The 23,656-nt window shown below is 46.9% G+C and overlaps 1 protein-coding gene across 2 annotated transcripts in view; it reads right to left on the bottom strand.

Moving 5' to 3' along the window:
* Positions 1–23,656, bottom strand: part of CEMIP (cell migration inducing hyaluronidase 1) — a 170,601-nt gene that overhangs the window by 24,253 nt on the left and 122,692 nt on the right. For both annotated transcript variants that reach the window (XM_035132099.2, XM_035132097.2), the window contains exons 12-14: positions 5,921–6,096; positions 4,930–5,139; positions 54–259 (exon numbers count right to left, since the gene is read on the bottom strand). In XM_035132099.2, coding sequence (XP_034987990.2) covers positions 54–259; positions 4,930–5,139; positions 5,921–6,096 — 592 coding nt within the window. The remainder of the gene's footprint in view (positions 1–53; positions 260–4,929; positions 5,140–5,920; positions 6,097–23,656) is intronic.

Consider the following 23,656-nt stretch of genomic DNA (forward strand, 5'->3'; position numbering starts at 1 on the left):
CAAATCAATTCTGTAAGCCAAAGGAAATTAAAGAGGTTAATTTTTTGACTCACTTGCAGTCCTGTCTAGGTTTGGGGACGTATCCTGGGTAAGCTCCTTCTGTGATCGTCTTGCACATCCTTGTGTCTCGGTCAGAGGGCAGCAAGGTGCTCGGTTTCACCAAGAGTCCAAGGCAGTGATCAAAAGTATTGCGTACCTCGGGACCATCTTCGGTAAAAAAGCAGTGTCCCAGGGTGTCGTACCCAACCACATCCTTGACCTGCAGATATAAAAAAGGGAGACGGCATGGATACGAGGCTGGTCTTTCTAGATGCTCAGAACACCACCTTGTCTAGATGTAATTGTAAGGCTCGTGGCATTAATGATGTTTGACTTAAAAACAACCTGTGAAACAATGCAGAGAGTATCTAATGGGACAGGATGATGGGAAGCTGCCTTATACTGGGTCACATCCAAACTATGCATTAACAACACTTGTAACAGACATGGCTTCTTCCCCAAGAATCCTGGGAACTGTAGCTTGCCTGAGCCACAATTCTCGACACCTTAACAAACTACACTTCCCATGATTCTTTGAGGGGGAACCATGTTGTGGATACAACCTTTGTAGATCCAGCCTTTGAGCATCTACTCTGGCTTGCAGCAGCTCGGGCAAAGTCTCTCTTATCACCTGCAAGCTGATCCTTTAACTCAATATCCCAGGGATGGAGCCTGAGGACCTTCTGCATGAAAGGGACACCCCCAAAATAAAAGGAACCCTGAAAAGGAAAGGAGGTACCATCCAGCTTGTCTACATTATGGTCTGGACACATTTCTTCTCAAGCCAGTTTAAAGCTAAAAACAGAGGCACGTCATTATGTCTTATTTCTATCAGAGATGAAGGTGGCATGATTCAGATCAGCATACCGTTCAACTGTAGGAGTGCATCACATTCATTTCAAAGGGGTTGACATGCACAAGGGTTTTCTTGCATCTGCATGTTGTTGGCTGAAGCCAAGTGTGCCCCTGAGCATGTACTAAGAGCCCTTCATTGACTACATGGCCACTGTAATCAGGAACCCACATTGCAAAATGTGAAAACCACATCTGAGAAGAGCGTCGGGATGCCCCTAGATTTGCTGGGAATACATACCATATATATATATATATTTAAATCACTTTCCGTGCATGCACATATAAGATGGCATGGGTTTAAATCAGAGGGTTTATAAATGCTGGACTCCTAAATTCAGGGGCGGACTTCATATGGCATTTGTCCTTTCCAGCAAAGGAGCATCGTCAATCTCAAACTGAATCAATGACACCAGATGCAAGCATTGCCACAGCTAGCAGGCCCTCATGCATATTCCTCAGAGTATTATCCACCGCAAATCTATAGAGCATGCCAATAGTTTCTGGCATGACATACTCCCTGCGTTCATCCAGCCCCCTCCGCAACAAGCCTTGGTATAAATCAGGCCAGAATTTAATGTTGTGGCTCAGCAGATTGTAACACACACATTTGCAAAATAATGAGGAAAGCAGAATGTGGTGGGCGTTTAACGCACTGCTTGCTCTGCTAGCGAGAGTAACATTTCAGACGTTTTTACATGCAAAAGGTGGCATGAACCCAAGCCTATCTAGACTTGCTCCACTAGCAGAGGATGCAATTGTGTAAGATCATTTTAATACAAGGTTAACTAGCCCCTTACAGTCTTTGCTATCCGGATAGTTAGTCACAGACTAGCCAAGGGGTGGGCAGAGAACCACATCTTTTCAATGCATCCTATGGTTGAAAAGCTGACTATATATTTATTATATCATTTCTGCTGCAGTAATTTTGTCAGCGCTTTCGCACCCAAATCCCTAAACTGTTTTACTTGGAGAACAGCCCTGCTTTTTTGGTGGAACCGATTTCCCCAAGTACGAGCCGCAATTCTATATGCATTTGCACAAGACCCCCATGCAAGGACTGTTTTACTGAGAAGTAATCCCAAGCATGTCCAATGAGGCTTACTCCTACAAATGCAGTGTACTCTTCTGCTGGCAGTACACACAGGTGTAAGAAGAGAAAGTGGTATGCAAGCAGGTCAAATGGCAACAAAATGCAAAAAGAACAGGCTGTGAACATCCAATTACATCTCAAAATGGATGTAAAATAAGAGCAGCGACCAGAAAATCCCTTAAGGTAGCTGCTTTCTTCATTCCTATCAACTTGACCAAGTTTCCTTCCCCATTGCTTGCTTTTTGGCTGTGGAAGTGCCGAGGAAGGAACGTGGCTCCTTACCAGAATTTCTTTGAACTAAATATAATTTTGCTCCTTGGAAAAGGGCAAAAATAAGAAGCTGGCTGAACGCTTCCAAATCCTCTAAAACCGACCCGCCCATTTGAGCCACTGCAATGTCACACTCTGAATATGTGAGTTGGCGGCGGCGGCGGCAGCAGCACCATGGAAAAAAAATTGATCTGTGCAGGATCAGGGCTTGAAATTAGAATCGGTGAAGTATTTATGGTACCATAACCAGGAGGCTTTCGACCATTTAACAGGCCTCTGGCCATCCTTCCTTGCAGTTAATATGTCCATTAGGTTCCTTGCTCATCTGACATACTACTCTCCCCATGTGGCTACAAATCGGAAAGCAGTCGTAGTAACAGGAAAATATAGCCAAGACTCTGATCTATGGCAAATTAATAAATGCTTAATCTAATAAGAGCCCTCTCTCGTAACACAAAAATCTGTAGACATGCAATGTTGGAAGATTCAGGACAGACAAAGGGAAACACTTCTGAATGCAGAACACAGTTAAACTTTGGAACTCCTTGCCACAAGGGGCAGCAATTGCCACCAACTTGGACAGCTTTAAAAAAGGATTAGACTAATCCATAGAGGAGAAGCCTGTCCCATCATTGCTATCCTTTTCCTCCATGGTTTAAACAAGCCTATCCAGAAATGTATAATATAAAGTGGTACCTCGGTTTATGAACACAATTGGTTCCGGAAGTCTGTTCATAAACTGAAGCGTTCATAAACTGAAGCGAACTTTCCCATTGAAAGTAATGGAAAGTGGATTAATCCGTTCCAGACGGGTCCGCGGAGTACTCAACCTGAAGCGTACTTAACCCGAAGCATGGGTGTAATTGGTTCCGGAAGTCTGTTCATAAACTGAAGCGTTCATAAACTGAAGCAAACTTTCCCATTGAAAGTAATGGAAAGTGAATTAATCCGTTCCAGACGGGTCAGCGGCGTTCGTAAACCGAAAATTCGTAAACCGAGGTGTTCATAAACCGAGGTTCCACTGTATGTGTTTGATTCTAGCATATTGTTGATTTTATTTTATTTTTAACTGAAAATTTCATTGCTTCATTCCCTTTGTAAACCGCTTTGTGGTGTGGCATGTGGTATTTAATTTTTATGAAATAAATAATAAAAATGTAGAGGGAAACGCAGTTAAAATCCCTGTAGTGGGTGGTTTTTTTATTTAAAAAACTGAATATGAATCAAGCCATCACCATTTAAAAACACAGATAAAAATCAATAAAACTTTTTAAACAATTATAGCTGCCTATTTTATATGTCTGGATAGAACTGCAAAAACAAGGAAGTTCCCAGCCAGCATCTAAAATATTTATTGCTATTTTTTTCCTTACCCTACAGGTCTGAGGGTAGATCACAACAATTAAAAGAATTAGATATTACCGTAAAAACAATTAAAAGAGATTTCAATCAAGAGAACAGGGCGAGTTCTAAACAGGCCTCCAGCATGCTATGAAAACTATGAGGAAAGTTCCAGAAACACCTATTTGAAGGAGGAATTCTACAGATCAGGGACTGCTACTCTCCTGGGCAATGCCATCTCCTGGGCTGTCGCCACCCCAAACTTCAAAGGGCAATGGGGCTACAAGGAACCAAGAGGGCAAGGGTTTCCTGCCTAATTTCAAGAGGCAGGGAATTCCAAAGCATGGCTGCTGCCACACTACAGGATTGGTGCCTTACAAATAATTTATAATAATTATTTATACCACAACAGAATATTAAAAACACAATAAAACATCAAACATTAACAACTTCCCTAAACAGGGCTGCCTTCGGATGTCTTCTAAAAGTGAGACAGTTGTTTATTTCCTTGATATCTGATGGGAGGGCGTTCCACAAGGTGGGTGCCACTACCGAGAAGGCCCTCTGCCTGGTTCCCTGCAACCTCACTTCTCACAGGGAGGGAACCGCTGAATGATGTCCAGGCTGAATGATGGGGGTGGAGAGGCTCCTTCAGGTATACTGGGCCGTTTAGGGCTTTAAAGGTCAGCAGCATAGGTGCCAACTCCCAGGTTGAAAAATCCGGGATTGGCTGCGGCGCGGCAGCGCAAGTCACGCTGCGGCCATTTTGGAACTGGGCAGAGCAGCACCGGAAGTCGCTTCTACGCATGCTCTGCCCATTTCCAAAATGGCTGCAGCGCTTCTGCACATGTCCAGAGACTCCAGACATGCGCAGAAGGAGCCTCCCCGGGCTGGTAAGAACCCAGGGTATTTATGGGGGGGGGGTTAAATCCGGGCTGCCAGCGGGAAACAGCTGGAAAAACGGGGGGTTTCCCGGGGAATATGGGAGACTTGGCAGCTATGGTCAGCAGCAACACTTTGAATTGTGCTCGGAAACGTACTGGGAGCCAATGTAGGTCTTTCAAGACCGGTAGGGAGTTTCGCAGGGCAAGGCCTGCCAAAAGGCAAGCCTAGCCCCTAGTGAAGGCCAGCCATACCTCAGGGACACATTGCACCACTGAAGCGCCCCATCAGAGCATCTCAGTGATTGTTCTGGTGCATTAGGAATCAGCCCTTCTGGTACTTTGGCCCCAAGTTATTGGAGTTATTTTGGGCCTAGGTAGACCTGCAGACCAGCAGCACCAACCCTTTGAATTGTGCTGGAAGGGGTGGTGAACGAATCTCAAGTTTCTTACCAGCAGACCGTTGGAGCCATGGACGGTGACACAACGAGAAAAGGCATGGTGGATGGAGATGTCTTTGACGTAGGTAGGAGGGTGATAGCCGCCCTTCTCATCCACATCTCCGGACATGTGGAAGTGGATTGGGTAGTGTCCCAGTGACTGCTGGCCCATGTGCTTCAGTTCAATCCCTTCCATATGGACAGCCTTAAAGCCAAGGCCAAGCTAGAGAACAACACAAACACATCATCATCATCATCAATCTGCGGGAGGGAAATTTCGAAACTTGCGCAAGGGTTGTTGTTTCTGTTTGTCAGATAAGTGTGACCCAACGCTTTTAAGGCCACATCTGCACTATACATTGAAAGTGCTATCAAACCACTTCAAGCACTCATCGCTTCCTCCAAAGAATTCTGGGAAGCGTAGTTGTTAAAGCAACTGACAGTTGTTAGGAGACCCGTTGAAACTAATGGATCTTGAGTAGAACACTGGATGCAATCCAATAGGGACATAGGAAACTGCCTTATACTGAATCAGACCATCTAGCTCAGTTCTTGGTCCATCTAGCTGATGTACTGTCTACATGGACTGGCAGGAGCCCTTGGGGATTTCAGACCAGGAATTTAACCTAAAACCTTCTGCATGCAAAGCAGGTGCTCTACCACTGAGCTTTCCCCCAACAATTGCTTTTTTAGAATTGCTTGCTATCGTTTTGTACGCTGCTTAGGAGACTGCTGTTTGGTACAAAAGAACACATAAGTATAGGAACTGCATAAATACATTCTCATCACGAAAAGTATTGCACTTTAAATGCACATAGATCTATTGGCACAATTGTGCCCATGGCTCCATAAGATTTCTGCTGCCAACATAAAGTCTGACATTGGATATGCTAGGCACAAGTGTTCAATGTCATGCCAGACTCCGACTCCCCCAGCCACATGGAAGAAATGTCCCAGTGTAGGGGTGGGGGAAAACCCAGCAATATATGGACACCAAGCGATACCTTGATATGGCCTCCAAAGGTGTCAAAATCAAAGAAGGAGCACAGATCACTGTTGTAATTGTAGCATTCCTTAGCCATCTCTCCCATCACGAGAATGTTGCGACTTAGCAATCCTACTTCTGCTCTCATGTCCACTCCATCGATCACCTCTCCCGTGTGAAGGTAGTTTGCTTTCCCTAAAGGAGCAGGGAATGAAAATCCGCCATTAACAAATCCATTCTCTAACTTCTATTTATTTCAATTTGAATTTCAACTTTTTAATATTTTTATTCCACGGGATTTATATACTGTTTAATTGTCATACAATCACAAAGCAGTTAGCAAACATAACAAAGCAATTAAATTATCAGCAAAATTGTCATTGGGTCTTTTACACACAGACACATCATGTCTTCCCTGATTCAGCTGTTTTGCAATGGGGGGGGGGGGAGGAAGGAAGCAGGAAGAGATTATCTTACTGCCCACATTCTGAACTGGTCCAGTAAAAACAAGCAATACACTCATTAAATAAATGCTGCACTCAAAGAACATATATGTCTTACACTTGCAGATATTTTCTTTCGGGAGAGGCGTGCACACTCAACATTTATAACTGGAAACAAATGCCAAAAGCTCAGAAATAGCCAAGTCAGAATTGTTTCTTGCAAAGAAGATATAGGAGATGGGTTATCTGAGAAAGGTTAACAAGAAAACAGGCGGAATGTCCATCATTTTTACAAGGAGGAATGAATATTTCAATGTGCCTGGAAACTGCTATGCATCTCTCTGGGCCTGCCATTCAGTAGCAGGGACACGGGTGGTGCTGTGGTCTAAACCACTGAGTCTCTTGGTCTTGTTGATCATAAGGCCAACAGTTCGAATCCGTGTGACGGGGGTGGGCTCCCGTTACTTTGTCCCAGCTCCTGCCACCCTAGTGGTTTGAAAGCATACCAAATAAATAGGTACCACTGTGGTGGGAAGGTAAATGGCATTTCCGTGCGCTCTGGATTTTGTCACGGTATCCCGTTGCACCTGAAGTGATTTAGTCCTGCTGGACACATGACCTGGAAAGCTGTCTGTGGACAAACGCCGGCTCCCTTGGCCTGAAAGATGAGCTCTGCACCACATAGTCAAATTCTACTGGACTGAACTTCCCAGAAGTCCTTTATCTTTAACATTTTACCACCCACTGCAGAATCGCCATCGGTGAGAGGTGATGAGCTTTAGCATATGGTTTTGCCCTAACTGCAACCATGTCCATGAGCTCAGTGTTTTAGTCCTCCATCACAGAACAAGGGTGGGTGTCTGAGTGGGTGTCTGAATTCCATTGCCAAGCAAGCAGGGGCTAGGAGTCTCTGAGGAACTCTTGCCTGAGAGCAGAATCCACACACAAAGTCTCACAGTCCAGAGGTCAGGGAGTCCAGATGATCACAGACTCAAGGATCCAGATTAGGAAGCTGCAAGATAGGACCAGGAAGTACAAGCGTTGTTTGCAGCATCTGACTGCTGCTGAGAGCTCTTTTTAAGAAGGCTGAAGCCAGCTGGTTCTCATCAGTGCCATCTCCTCTTGTGTCCTTGAAGGCTGATCAGCTGCAGGTGGAGTCTCTCCCCCTTCAGGCTTCTGTTCAGCAGGCGAAGGTGAATCCTGGCCCATGACAGTGGGGAAACTCTGGCCAGTGAGCCAATTTTTGCCCACCAGCCATTTCCCCCCAAATCATGCCCGTCTGTCATCAGTTGACACCACTGCCAAAGTGTTCCCTGCAGGGAAAGAGCTGGGAAAGCAGACCTCCTCCTGCCCCTGCAGAGCGCAGGACTGAACTGTCCGCTTATCCTGCCTGGTCTTGCTTTGCCAGGGCATTTCTTGTGAGGAACACGCTGGTGAAGCAGACCCCCTGACCCCCCCACCACCACCTCACAGGTCAAGGAGGACAGGACTTCCCACCTATCAGTCAGCGGATACCAACAGCTGATTGATGTGTAGGTGGCCCCACCTACCTGCCAAGTTTGCCCACCACACTCCCGGGGGCCAAAAAGGTTCTTCACTCCTGCCGCAGAGGACAATATTCACTTATAGAGGAAACCTAACGATGGCTGCGCTTGAAGGACACTACCAAGTGAGGACAAAATCTGTTCCATCTCCCAGGTGGCTCCAACTTGAGACTCAAGCCTGCCATTTAACCTGTACAGGCCCACTGTGGTTCCGAATTCTCAAGCCACAGTAGGATGGAACAAAGCAGGTGCCCAGAAGACTCTCTCTCTCTTTTTTTTTTTTAAATATATTTTTATTAATTTTTCCAATTAAAACCAATTATATCACATTATTTCAAATTATACACATATATATCAAAGACTCTCTCAATGCGCACAAAGACACTCGTTGCAAGTTGCCGTCATAGCAAAACGGATGCCGGCTCCACATCTTGGCTACAACATGCCTTCGTGTCACACAAGGAGGGCAGAGGGAGCTATCCCACCCGCTTTCCAATGCAGTTTTCAATGAACGGAGAAGGTGGTATCATTTGATCCTGCTGCGGCTGTTGTTTGCTGAAGCAGATCTGAGCACACAGTGTTATCAGATGGAGACCTGGTGGAGCCAGAAAGGGGAGATCCCTGCAAAACTTCATACGAACTTTGATAAGGAGGGCAAAAGAATTCATCTGTGTCCAATGGTGCAGATAGTAAATAAAAGCGAGCTTTTCTCCTCTGTAGCTGTTGCTGCTGTCTATTCATTTTCTGCTGCTGCAGCACCTAAAAAAATGGCCTCTCTCGATCACCAATATCTGCAAGGCTTCATCTCTCTCCCCTTTTTAAAAAAAATTCTTTAAAACATACCATTTCCTCCAGCCAACTCAAGTTTTATTATGTGCATACGGTCTACAGACAAAAAGCCTACAAAATTAACTGGAGGGACATACATGCTTCAAATAATTGGCTATCTGCTCAGGGCGATTATACAGAAATACATTTTCTGCTGTCAGTTTGCTATGTGTTTTAATCGCAGCGGTGAACAGATTTAGCTATTTTTCACCCTCTGACATAAAGGCCTGGAATCTGCAAATAGAACTGGCATAAAAACCAGAAGACATTCCTGGGTAAGGTTCAAGCAGTGGACAAATAATCACTTAGCGCAACCCATTGCAGAAGTTGCATTATTCAATTCAAGTGGTCTCCCCCCCCCTCTAACATTTTTTAAATCTCCCACAAGCTCTGACTTATTCTCAATCTTGTCTTGCTTTTATATGGCAGGCCTTCAGATTTAGAATGCTTTCCATGTTTATGTGCCCTGAGATTCTTTGCAACTTTTTTGCATTTTAAGCGCATTGGAGTGGCGCAGATGCATTGAAGAAATGTGGTTGCAGATGGGAGAGAAATTCGGGTCTGTTCATCTTTGAAGGCAATTCTACCTAATTCACACTTTTCCAAAAAGCAATAGGCAAAGTGAAACACATCCATCCTTCAAAATTCACACTCCTCTAAATTTTACCAGTGCAGTTCTGAAGCCAGGTAACGTGCAGAAATGGATACACTAGGGTAAATTGTGCATAGAAATGCATATATTACTGCAAAACATGCAAAAAGGCATTATATTAGGGGGGGATTGCTTTGCAAAATTGTATACAAACATGGTGGATTGGGAGAAATTTGTGCTGAAATGCAGGTTTCAAACTAATATGGAAATGTGAAGCACTGAAAACTGTGGAGATTGGAAAAATGAGGAACGGAGTGAAACCAGAATGGGTAAGATTCAGTTATCCCTAGGCATGGGGCAAACTTCCCAAAATCAATGTCTTGGGGATGCTACAAAACTCTCTTTATGAAAGGTACACGTGCCTGGGCTTTAGAATAATAAGATCTCAGGCTTGCATGTGCTTCGGCTTTATTTAACACCTGCAGAGACATGCTAAGAATGCTAAATGCCAACAAGAATGTTGAATATGCACTAAGAGAGTTCTATATATAACTAACACGCTGGGCGTTTGTTTTCATGTTGTGCTTTTGCTGACTCGGGGGAGATTCAAGATAAGGAAATGGGTCTCAGATGGTTGCTGTCCTCCGCTGTCCTCCACTGTCCTCTCCTTATGGAGCATTGATACCACATTCACCCCAGACAATAGCTTTCAATTGTGTTCCTGGGACGCTTGATGGTAAAGCAAACACACCGAGCACGTCTATTTCTGCAGGAGGTTAATGTGGCAAGTTATGCCATCAGCAGGGAAACTAGAAATTTGTGTGACACACACACACACAAATAGCCAAGAACCAGGCTGGGATGTTCAATAGGACTGTTCCAGACAGAACCCAAGAACGACTTGTGCTGCGCTCTCCTTCCTCTTCTAGGTCTTGCATTCAGCTTTCTCCGTTTCCCTGCTCTTAAAACACCTATTGCCTCCTTCTTCAATCCTAGGCACCCCCCTTCTTCCTCCTCCTCCTCCTCCTTTGCCCTTACTCAATATTCGCCACGAAAACCCCAGGTTTTTGCCACCAGAATAAACGACGCAGAAACAAATGAAAATCTTACTCAGGAACCGGTTCTTGCAAAATTTCGGCATTCTGTCAAATTTAGAGTGTTTGCATTACTCACAGCTGAGTAATTTACTCCCACAAATTGTCAGGATGGCCCCTGAGGATTAGTCAAATTCACGGAGGGCAACGCTGTCGTTCATCGCTAGACATCTCTTGTCATAGGCAGCTTGCCTCTGAATATCAGTTTGCTGGGAATCACAAGTGAAGAGAAGGCTTTGGGCACACAGGTCTCACTTGTGGGCTTCCCAGATGTATGGCAGCCCATGTTGGCCGTGCTGCTTTTGCCGATTTCCCTTAAAAGTAGTTCAAAAATGGCTTTTTTGCGATATTGCCCAAAAGGCTCGACAACTTTTCTGCCCGGATTTTCGCCATTTGAAATATGGAAACCCTACCATAGGCACCTGTCCACTGTGAGAACAGGATGCTCAACTGGATGGTCCTTTGGTTTGATCCAGCAGCGCTCTTCTTATTTTCGTACAAGGAAAGGAATCTGGAGTGGGTGCTGTAATATGGATTACTAGGTGCGCATAGTCCCCTTATTGCAGGGGACCGAAATTACCCTGGAACCTCTCCTCATAGAAACTCCACACCATGATAATAATAAAATAAAATAATAATAATAATAATAATAATAATAATAATAATAATAATAATTTATTATTTATACCCCGCTCATCTGGCTGGGTTTCCCCAGCCACTCTGGGCGGCTTCCAACAGAAAAATAAAACACAGTAATCTATTAAACATTAAAAGCCTCCCTGAACAGGGCTGCCTTCAGATGTCTACTAAAAGTCTGGTAGTTGTTTTCCTCTTTGACATCTGTTGGGAGGGCGTTCCACAGGGCAGGCGCCACCACTGAGAAGGCCCTCTGCCTAGTTCCCTGCAACTTGGCTTCTCGCAACGATGGAACCGCCAGAAGGCCCTCGGTGCTGGACCTCAGTGTCCGGGCAGAGCGATGGAGGTGGAGACGCTCCTTCAGGTATAACCCCATGACTGATCCATGGGGTCTGATCCATGTTGCTTTGCTATGGGGAGTAAAATACATCTTTGGCATAGATCAGGCATCCCCAAACTTGGGCCCTCCAGATGTTTTGGACTACAATTCCCATCTTCCCCGACCACTGGTCCTGTTAGCTAGGGATCATGGGAGTTGTAGGCCAAAACATCTGGAGGGCCGCAGTTTTGGGGGTGCCTGGCATAGATCAGGACTTTCCGGGTGGTTGCAATACAGTGTCCCTGATGAGATTTCTTTATGTAGCTCATTTCTGGCTTTTAGAAAGCAGCGGAGTGCTATCTTGGAAATCTCAAGATCATCGGATGGAAGAATGTTTTTGGCTAGAACTGCTTTTAGATTTATTTATTTTTATAATTGTTTTTAGAACGTTTCTGCTGTTTGCCACCCTGCTTCCTTATGGAGGAAGGGTTGGATATAAGTTCAATAAATAAGATCTATCATCTTCATCATCCTGTTCCACCGCTGGGATATAGAATCCTAGAATTGTAGAGGAGGTGGAAGGGACCCAGAGCTTCATAGTTTATCGCTCTGCAATGCAGGAATAGGCAAGCATCCTATATGGGGATTGAACCTGCAACCTTGGCGTTATCATCACCATGCTCTAACCAACTGAGCTATATGTGTACTTCCTTAGGCTGCTATTGTTTTGTACTGTATACCTTTTTAAATTTTTATCCCTTTTAGCTTTTTTTGGGGGGGGGGGAGGAGCAGGTTTTATTTTCTTTAATGTAATATCCATAAACACCGAGAGAGGCAGCATAGGATTTTGTGTTTGTTTTTAACACACAAGAGAGACCTGTTGTGGCAAGAATTCTTGTTTTTGCTCTGTTTGGGGCAACAAGAATGCAGGGCCAGCTGCCAACTTACATTAGGCGCTTGGTGCGCAACCAGCCCCATGGGGCACATCAGAGAGACAGATGTGAAAGAAAGCTCTTCATATCGGAGGCGAGAACATCTCACCCCAAAGAACTGTAAATGAGATCTGCGGTTAGAGTGACGCTTAAGGCAAGTGTGCCGTCAAGGCTTTCGCTTGGTGGATGCAGACAAACAGTTATTGTGACACCAGCCACACTGTTTAGTTTTGCACACTCTTCCAAGCATGGCCTGCTGTATAAATCAGGGGAGGGGAGGGGAGGGGTGTGTGGGTCGCAAGCAGAGCACATGTAATGCATTCAGAAAGTTTCTCCTGGATTTAAGCCTCAGATTGTCTGGCAAAAAAGAACCTAAGGTGGCAGTTCCCATGGCAGTCAATTCTGTTCCCTGATGTTTCCATAACTGTTAATTTCCTCGCTATATTTTAGCTTCCCTGCCAAAAATATAGCCAAATATAGCACAAGTTTAGCGCTTATTTCCATGTGATTTGCAAACATATTTTCTTCTGAAAGCAAATAATGTGGAAACGAGCACTAAACTTGAGCAATCTTCTGCCATATCTCTGGAAGTGGCTTTTATGTTGTGTAAAAGCTCAAATATTATACAGATATTAACAATCAGGGAAACATGACTGCGAATGCGGCCTAAGACATGTGACGCTACCTTATTACCGAGTTAATTTAGTGGATTTCATGCATTAGTTTGACAGGCAACAGCTTTGCAAAGATTTCGACACAAGGTTGTTGCTTTTTTTTTGTGAAAGCTGTGCTATCAAATATTATGATGACCTTCCTCTCGGAGAATTTAATTTGGGTGGGTTTTTTTACGTGCAAAGCAAATGACTTAACACTGAGCTGCAGGCCTTGGAATGCAGTCAAGATATACTGCGCTAGAAAGAACAATCTGTATCCATTTGTAGAAAGTAGCAGTCAGCCTATGCGCTGGCTGGAGCAATGAACTGACTCAGCAGAATGCAGTTTTATATAATTACATCTAGGAAATCCATTAAATCCATATGTACATTGCCGCATGGGATAACTATCTGCACACACAAGTGTGATAATTACACGTGTGCACATTTCATTGCGCGCACATGCAGTGTACCAACAACAAAATAATTGCATGTGCAGCCATCAGAAGTGGCAGCCTGGCGGAATATATTTCCTGTGCTCCAGTTCACTTTGGCAAACTTACTCGCAAAGAGAGAAATAAAGAACAAAAGCAAAAGGAAGGGAACAAAACCACAGGGACCCAGGTGGCGCTGTGGTTAAACCACTGAGCCTAGGGCTTGCTGATCAGAAGGTCGGCGGTTCGAATCCCTGTGACGGGGTGAGCTCCCATTGCTTGGTCCCAGCTCCTGCCAACCTAGCAGTTCGAAAGCACGTCAAAATGCAAGTAGATAAATAGGAACCGCTACAGCGGGAAGGTAAACGGTGTTTCCATGTGCTGCTCTGGTTTGCCAGAAGCGGCTTTGTCATGCTGGCCACATGACCTGGAAGCTATACGCCGGCTCCCTCGGCCAATAATGCGAGATGAGCGCGCAACCCCAGAGTCGGCCACGACTGGACCTAATGGTCAGGGGTCCCTTTACCTTTACCTTACTCGCAAAGAGAGAAATAAAGAACAAAAGCAATAGGAAGACAGATGTTAACTGGTGTAGCACAGAGACTTGATTATAGAAACCAGGAAGTAGCGATAAGGGAGAAATTTGATTCAGTTCACATTTAAAGCGGAGCTTTCCCAAAATCCCACTTTCTAAAACAAGATGCAAAGTCAGCCTGCAAAACTCACACTTCTCTGAATTTTGCAATGCATATCTCCAGCTGAGTAAATGTCTACAACTGAGGTAGACATATACTGAGGTAGGGTTTGCATACGAATGCAAATATTTGTGAAAATAATATGCAAATATTATTAGGGATAATATTTCATTTGCAAAGATGTGCATAGTAGGCGAAACTGCACGCTAAAATTCGCAGTAGAATGCTGATGACTTTGCATGAGGGGGGGAAGTGGAGCACTGAGTTTAAGATTGGAAAAATGAGAAACAGAAAATGATAAAATCACACACCCCTATCGGGAAGTCTCTGGTTTAAATATCTCCTCTTTCATTAACTCATTAACGAAGATGGCCTTAGGCAACTCTCTCCCCGCCCCCTCTCACCATCTGCAGTATGTACGCTACTTACCTCAGGGATGGGGAACCTATGGCTCTCCAGATATCACTGGATTACAACTTCCACCATCCCTGACCACTGAACATGATTGCTGGGGCTGTCGGGATCTTAATTCCATTAACATATGGAGGGTCACAGGTTCCCCCATCCCTACTTTACAAGGTTGTTGTGAGAATGCACCTAGATAATGTACACAGTTGTTATTATTATTAGGGATCACCACCTTTTTTGCCCTATATGTTCAGATAGTTTGTTACCACCCGACAAGTTTGGAGAAAGGTCTCCTATCACTTGCCATGATAACCACCTACTCATTGTCTGCTTTATCCTATTTCATATACCTATTTATTTATAAAAAAATATTTATATACAGCTATTCATTTTAAAAAAAAATCAGAGTGGTTTGCAACTACAGCATATAAAAACCATACAATAAAAACCATGTAAAAGAGTTAAAAATCAGAATTTTTCTAACTATCTCAATCACCTGCCTAGGCCTGATGGAATAAGAGAGTTTTCAACAGGCATTTAAAAATTGGAACAGAATTTGCCTGCCGAATCTCTATTGGCAGAGTAATCGATCATACTGGCTGATGACACTGAAGGCAGCTGAACTATGGATTATAATGCATGTTGCCGTCCGAGATGCAGTCAGTCATTAAGGACAAAATGGCCTTATTTCCTTCCAAAGAAATAAAAAGGGTATAGACGGGCAAACTCGTGAGAAAAAAGGCCCTATATCTGATTTGAGAAATGTCCAGTTCTAATGTACTTTTCCCACACTTTTGGATTCCCACAGATTGAGCCGCCTCGGAGGTCTGCTGATAATCAGACTTTCACACAGTCAAGATACATCCAGAGATGAACTGTAACCAGCCATCTATTACAAGGGTGTTCTGGTCTGAACAATGACACCCACCAGTTCATTCATGTTATTTATTATCTGGTACATGAGAAGGGCGTTGCATCATTTCTGCCCATTTGTGAGACTTATCAAGGGTTGGACACTTCACATGTGGCTACATAACTGCAGATAAGGCTGGGAATTGTGTGGCTATATGCCCTCCTTCCCCGGAATAAAGACTCATGACACCAGGTTTAAGATTTAATTAATTGGGTGGTTAAGGCCACAACTTTATTAAATATGCATGTAGAGCGGAATTGGCTTAGGCGTTGGAACCTAACAGACTATATCCGACTCCAACCCGTGTGTTGAAGTCTGTGAGAAGTTAACCACCAGAAAGGAGCCCCGCGACGTAGATCAACTAGAGCTCCTCCTGTGGCCACCGATGGGGCGTGCCTTACGGCCCAGGCAACTCCAGGCTCAGGACCAAGCCTCGCCCCCGGAATCCTTTAACGGAATTACCTCTCCAAGATAGGGCAGCTGATGACGCACTTGCCCCTCCTCCACTGATTGTTATGCAAATTTCCAACGCCTAACCGCCTAACCTAAGTTGTGACGACATGCTACGAGGTAGGCGAAAAACCCATCATGGCTAACCCAGTATGGGAAAAATCCTACCCAGCCCCCTGGCCAGCCAGGGCAACCAACTGACGTCCATAGCAGCGTCCCCTTGCCTCTTATTAAGGGGTGGGTGGGCGGGTGAATTGTTCGCTCCGGCGAACAGCGAGGAAAGAGGGAGCTTTCCCGCCTGCGGAGGCCTTTAAACGGCTTGGCCCCGCCCCGCCCAGCCTCATTGGCTGGTCGGGGTGTGACGCAGGCGGGAGCGCACCATCGCGCAGGGGCTGAACTCTCAGCCCCTACGCGATGGTACAGTCGGGCAGCCCACAACCCCACCTCCGACGCAAGCGCGGAAGTGGCTTTGTGTGGCTATATGCCCTCCTTCCCCGGAATAAAGACTCATGACACCAGGTTTAAGATTTAATTAATTGGGTGGTTAAGGCCACAACTTTATTAAATATGCATGTAGAGCGGAATTGGCTTAGGCGTTGGAACCTAACAGACTATATCCGACTCCAACCCGTGTGTTGAAGTCTGTGAGAAGTTAACCACCAGAAAGGAGCCCCGCGACGTAGATCAACTAGAGCTCCTCCTGTGGCCACCGATGGGGCGTGCCTTACGGCCCAGGCAACTCCAGGCTCAGGACCAAGCCTCGCCCCCGGAATCCTTTAACGGAATTACCTCTCCAAGATAGGGCAGCTGATGACGCACTTGCCCCTCCTCCACTGATTGTTATGCAAATTTCCAACGCCTAACCGCCACTCGAGCCCACCCTGGCTCGCCGCCAATCCGCTCACATGTAGTCACCTCATGCCAATTCGTGGGTATAACATAAACCTTATTTAATTATTTAATATTATAACGTTAATAAGGGGGGCTGTGATCCTAATCTCTTATTCGCCTAGTTATGTACACTGACATGTAACCAATCGTGGATACCCGCAATTATGTTTTCGAGCCAAATATCATTCCCCATAGGCGACAGATGCACACCGTCATGACGATACAGGGCTGCTTCACTCTGTTTTAGGCTTGGGTGCGAGGCTACTCGGCCATTCAAGGCTAGCACTCTGCGGATCACGAAAGAATTCAAGCGCCGCCTAGTTCTGTTCATAGCGATCGGGCAACGTCCATCGCGCCAAATGCGCCTCTCCAGCAGGGATGACCAAAGCAGCGTCATCCCCGGGCAGGAATCCAATAGGGTATCAAAATCACGGAATATTTGCAACTTCAAGTCCACTGCGTTACGGTAGGCAAGGTCGTTTTCCCCTAACTGCAGCACAAGCAGGTCAGGGTAGCCAAGTGAAGCTGCCCGGCATTCGAGGGTTGGCAACAGCTCGTTCCACTTCATGCCTCTCTTTGCAATCCAAGACACTCTCACGGATGCTGGGAGGCCCAGCCCGTGCCCCAAGCCCACTTCAATCGCCCTTTCGCGGGCCCAATGAACCACGCTGTGCCCGGCTATCCACACGCGCACTATCCGGCCACCTGGAAAACAAAGAGTGACACCCTGGGATCAGCTGTATGCTACGTACGAATGTATCTTTTGTATGCGTTTGATTTCCACCTTCCCATGTCCTGAATCCTCTCGGAAGACAGGCCCAGGTGCATGGCTGCAGTAGCTGCACCAATCCTGAAGGAGTGGGGCGAGAATTCGGTAGGGTTATACCCGCAAGAGGCGATGGCCTTGCGCATGACCCTGGTGAACTGCTGGCGGGTAAGCCTGGCCTTGTCCGGGTGAATAAGGAAGGGACCTGGGCCCGCCGGACGCAGATGAAGGAACCTCCTGGTATCTTTTACTGGACACGGACCCGCGGCCCCTGTCGCAGGGAGGCGTAGAACAGCCCCCTTTCCCTTCTGGTCGGTCTTTGAGCGTCGGATGTGTACTAGCACCTGGGTGTCGGACAGTGACACATCCCCTATTAAAATACCCCGTGTGACACCATCCGATTGGTCCTCACAGACCACCTCCCCTACTCTAAGCGCCCCAAAGTATGCGATCGAAAACGCAGCTGAAAATAAGCGCGCTTCGAATTTCGACCAGCAAAGGATTCGCAATTGCTTGTGTATCTGAACCAGCATGTCAAACGTGATAGGCCGCCTGTTGTCACTGGCTGGAGGCTGGAGCCGACGCCAGCCCTCCATAGCCCTGCGTAGGTGGAAGCTATCGCACGGGTCTATGAAATAAAGTGATTTTGCGAAGAATGTTATGGCTGCTGTGTGGATTTGAAGGGTCTTAGCGGCTCGCCCCAGATTCCTCAAATGCACCATGTATTGCATAACCTCTTCCTGGGAAGGCGGACCAGGAGAAGGACCCGTGGTTCCTTTCTGCCTAAACTTATTGAAATCTGACCAGGCCCGCTTATACGAGTTAAGGGTAGAGGGGGCAACAGACGCAAATACTCCCTTCAGAATTTCGCGCTCCCAAGGTTCCATAGATGTTCCGGGAACGGCTCTGGCCACAGGCGTGCCTCTGGTGCCAACGAGCGGAAGCGGTCCATCTGGAAGCGAGACAAGGCATCTGCGATATTATTGTTAAGGCCAGGCACAAATTTGGCTGAGAAATGCATGTTGAATTTCAAGCTTAGTAGGACAAAATGGCGTAAGAGAGATGACACTCTCGGAGATCTTGATGATTGGCGAGCGAGGACGCTGACCACCGCTTGGTTGTCGGTTCTGAAGCAGACTCGCCGATCCCTGAATTCCGCGGACCATAGGTGCACTGCAACAACTATGGGGAAAAACTCTAAGAATGTTAAATCGCGTGTAATGTCTGTGCCCTGCCAGCTGGCCGGCCAATGCTGCGCGCACCATTTACCTTTGAAATAGACTCCGAAACCCAAAGAACCAGCCGCGTCTGACTGTACCTGAAAATCGGAATGCAGGACCAAGCTGTCCTGCCACAGGGATACTCCGTTATAATTCTCAAGGAATGTAAGCCAGGACTCCAGGTCGGCCTTAACGCCTCGAGGGAGTCGCTTCCTGTGGAAGGGTTTTGTTAAACCTACCGTAAGTCTGGCTAATCGCAGGCAGAAGGGGCGGCCTGGTGATATTACTTTGCACGCGAAATTCAGGTGACCCAGGAGAGATTGGATCTGTCTAAGTGTAAGTTTTTTGCACGGGATGAGCTGTCTAATAGTCTCCTTAAGGGCCTTAATTTTGTCCGCAGGCAAACGAGACGTTTGCTCTACTGTGTCTAATTCTATACCTAAATAAGTTAAACGCGAGACGGGCCCTTCAGTTTTATCTGCTGCTAACGGCACCCCCAGCTCGTAAGCAAGGGCCGAAAATGCTTGCATCAGGCCTGCACACTCCGTACTATTTGCCCTAGCCACGAAGAGAAAGTCATCCAAATAATGCGAGACTCCAGACAGGCCAGTTTTAAAGCGCAGGGCCCAATCCAGGAACGTGCTAAAAGCCTCAAATGCAGAGCATGCCACGGAGCAACCCATAGGCATGGCTTTGTCGATGAAATATGCCCCGTCGAACCTAAAACCCAGCCATCTGAAGTCCTGCGGGTGGACAGGCAGGAGGCGAAAGGCTGATTCGATGTCACACTTTGCCAACAATGCACCCTTACCGAATTGCCTTACAAGCTTCACTGCCTGGTCAAAGGAGGCGTATTTCACCGTGCAAAGCTCCTGGGGTATGCCATCATTCACCGATCTGCCCTTCGGATGAGAGAGATTATGAATGAGCCTAAATTCGCCTGGCGCCTTCTTAGGGACTATTCCCAAAGGGGAAATGTGGAGTTCGGGTATGGGTGGTACTGCAAAAGGACCCGCCACGCGACCCGCCGTTATCTCCTTGCTGATTTTCCTAATCGCTATGTCGGGTCTTTCCCTAACAGATTTCTGATTGGGGGGGTTGCTCGAAAGGGGTGGGCTTTTTACTGGGATTCGAAAACCGGAGGAGAACCCCTCCCAGAGGTAGTTAGCCGCCTTTTTATTGGGATAGAGATCTAAAAGGAGTTTCAGGGGGCCGAGCTTTATAGGGGAGAAAGCCAGAGTGAGTGATGTGTTAGAACCGATTACTGCCTGATCCCTGGGGGGCGCCACTTGTGTGCCTGGGGCCCTGATGTGAATTGCCTCGCCCGCCGCGAAAGGACTGCCTCCCTTTGAAACAAGACACTCCAGGGTGCTGTCCTAGACATTTCTCGCATTCATGCGTATATTTGCAATTGGGCCGCTGACAGATGCCCTTATTATATTCCCAGCAGACCCTGCGGCGCGGGTCCCTTCTGGGTTCAAACCTGCCAGGCTTAGGGGGATCCGTCTGCTTCCTTTCTACGTATGGGACCACGTGGTAACTCCAAAAATGCTGATTGCGCTGATCCCATCTGGTCTTTGGATTCTGAGAGGCGTTCCTACGAAAGTCCTCATCGTAGTTTAAAGCCGCCGCCTCCCCAGCCATCTTATTTGCCAACCTAACGTCAGCTACATAGGCCCACAAGTGCAAGGCCCTCTTGGGGTATGCAGCTGAGATGACCGCCGCCCAGATGTGGATTCCATCTAGCCAGTTTTCGAAAGTACGGTCGGCGCGGGGGGTCTTATATCTGCGCCTACCGTAGTCCCTCCTCTTTTCGCCCTTTCCCAATGTGTGCGACAAAGGCAAAAGGGTGAAAATGTCAATAAAATCACCGTTCAGAATCTTTTCCCTCTTTTTATTTGACAAATGCGAACCCAGGAAAATGTCGGTATCAGAGTTAGTGGAATATTTTGAATCTGGCACTAAGGCGCCATCCCGCCATTCCAAAGTCCCTTTAAAACCCTTGCGATGTGCGCTAGATCTCCGCCTATGTATCCAAAGAGGAAGGCCCGTCTGGTCTTCCGCAATCCCCCAATAATCCTCCATCGGGATGTCGCCATCCGATTCGGAGGTCGTACCTGAATCGTCCGAGTCGTCCTTGCTCCTCTTGCGCTTGTCGGTCTTCTTCTTGGCTTTTCCTCCTTGACGCTCCTCCTCGACCCTTGGCTCGTTCTCGGTACCTCCTCCAGGTCTGGAAGTACCATCATCCCCAGACGTATCGGAATCCCCGGTCCCCTGCTGCGTCAGGGCTTGCCCAAGCTGGGCCGCCCGGTGACCTGCCGACGGCTGAGTGGAAGAACCTGCAGAATGAGAGCCCTCCCCCTGCCCATGTGAGTTGGAGGCATTAGCGCGCGCCTTCTGCCTTCGTGTCCGCGGGGCTTGGCCCGCGTTGCTACCCTGGTCGGAGCTAGAGCTGGAAAAAAGGGAAGCAGAGGTACATGGCAAATCGCTTTCCGTCAAACCGGTGTCAAGGATGAAATCCTGGGACTCACCTGGCTCATCCTGTAATTCGCGAGGATCCTCCTGTGTGTCGGTGGCCACAGGCGCAAGCGTTTTTGCAATGGCCGCAAGCTGCTTGCAAACGTCCAGCTGAGTTTTTTGCAGTGTGGAGACCACTCGCACCAGGGCCTCGGTCTTGTCCTGGGCCGCAGGGCCCTTAGAAGGGGCCTTACCCTGCGCACGCTTCGGAGCCATGCTGGGACGGTGCTGGACCAAGCTCCCGAAATTACACCTAAGCTTTCCTGATCCTACCTATATGTGTTCGTGTATATGTGCTAGTGTGTCCGTGTGCGTGTATGTATGCGTGTGTATGTGGTATGCGTACGTGTGTATGTATTTATATAAGTGTATATGTGTATGTCTGTATGCGTGTATATGCGTGCCTTAATCTAAATGTATATATATAAGTATATATATATATAGTTATTTAATTTATTATTTTATTCTTATTATCAATTTATTATCTAATTTATAATTTATTATTATTTAGCTATTATATTTATTTTATTTATTTATTTTATTTATTAAATAAACGTTACCTTGATAATTAATCAATTAATTAATGTATCCGAGAAGTGTGCCCGATCAATTATGCCCAATTGATTATGCCCATCCAAATACAATTAAAATTATGAACCAATGTCAATCTGTATCATATAATTAGGAAATTACTATTTTAATTAGCGAATTTATTAACCAATGAAAAACTTTATCTCACAATCCACTGATTAATGTACTGCAACTGAAAGTTAATTATTCAAGCTAATTACTCAAAGGAAATAATTATGCCTGGTAATTAATTCACACGCGTATCTTAAAGCCTGGGACGGGGTATCACCAAAATTAATTCAATGCCTCCACTGAAGCTAAAAATATGTACCTAGGCCCAGCAATACAATCGCTGCCCGATCTAATATCAGTCGGGCTGATATTGTTTCTTGGTGCACGTAGAGCAGGCCTAATTAATGAATTAGATAGCCACCAATAATCAGGTGTCTCAACAAAAGGTACCCCCTCAAGATGGCGTCGAGTATAGTGCTGTTCCTTGCCACAGGCCACACTCAAAATGGCTACCGTTTCCTCACAAGATGGCGTCGGCCACGTGGGTCCCACAGGCCACACTCAAAATGGCTACCGTTCCCAACCCAAAATGGCGCCGGCCACGTGGGTACCACTCAAACACACCCAAAATGGTGGACGCAGCCTGCTGCTAACCAAATGTACCACTCAAAATGGCGCCGGCCACGTGGTCCTATGGACACCTTAAATGGTGGCTTCCCTGCCCTCAACCAAAATGGCGCTGATGGAAACACTGTGCCCTCACGGGAAAAGTCCCAACACACACACTGCTACGTTCCCACAAACCGCAAGAGACTACAAATCCCGCCAGGAAATTACAAATAAAGGGGGGGGCCTACAAACCAAGTGACCTACAAAGACCCAGCGCCCGAAGATAAGCCCAAGGAGGGGAACGGGGCAGGTTAAAGGGGTCTAAAAAGACCCTGCGCCCAATATAAAAGGATCGTTTCCGCCCACACAGCCAGCTCACCAGACCGCTCAGATGAGGTGGAGGACTTCACGCTGTGTCTCCGTTACTGCCGCAGGAGCGCTGAACGAAGCCGCCAATCCACCGGAGAGGGGAGAAAATGCGCGCTATGAGGAGGCAGCCGCCTCGACCCAGCAGGCTATTGCGACGCCGCGCACCGTCGCGCGGAGAACAGCTGACTGGCGGTTCCGGGGCAAGCGGGCGATCCCTGCAGCTGAAGCGTGCTATCCTGGGGCGCCGGCGGGAGGAAAAAATTTCAGCAAAGCTGATCGAACAGCTGACTGGCGCAAACAGCTGACTGGCGGGTCCCCGCCGCTCTGCCGCTCTGGAATGCCCCGGAAAAAGCTTCACCACGAGGATCACGAACAACGAAGAAAGGATCACGAACAACGGAGAAAGGCCAGCAAGAAACACACTTCCCAGCTAAACAGGATCCACGTAAGAGACGAGCAGGAAACCGATGAATTGTTCGCTCCGGCGAACAGCGAGGAAAGAGGGAGCTTTCCCGCCTGCGGAGGCCTTTAAACGGCTTGGCCCCGCCCCGCCCAGCCTCATTGGCTGGTCGGGGTGTGACGCAGGCGGGAGCGCACCATCGCGCAGGGGCTGAACTCTCAGCCCCTACGCGATGGTACAGTCGGGCAGCCCACAACCCCACCTCCGACGCAAGCGCGGAAGTGGCTTTATTGTTGTTTGGTCTTCTACCCTGTCCCACCCTTCCTGCCTTCCATTTTGCTGCTGCCTCTCGCTCTGGGCATCTCCAGAGTTCTTTGAAATCCAGATGCAAAGCATCAAAGAATTTGAATCCATTCCCTGGGGGCGATGAGGACACAAACCATAGAAAAACAATGCCTAA

This window comes from Zootoca vivipara, chromosome 14 (assembly GCF_963506605.1).
Source record: "Zootoca vivipara chromosome 14, rZooViv1.1, whole genome shotgun sequence".
Taxonomy (NCBI): domain Eukaryota; kingdom Metazoa; phylum Chordata; class Lepidosauria; order Squamata; family Lacertidae; genus Zootoca; species Zootoca vivipara.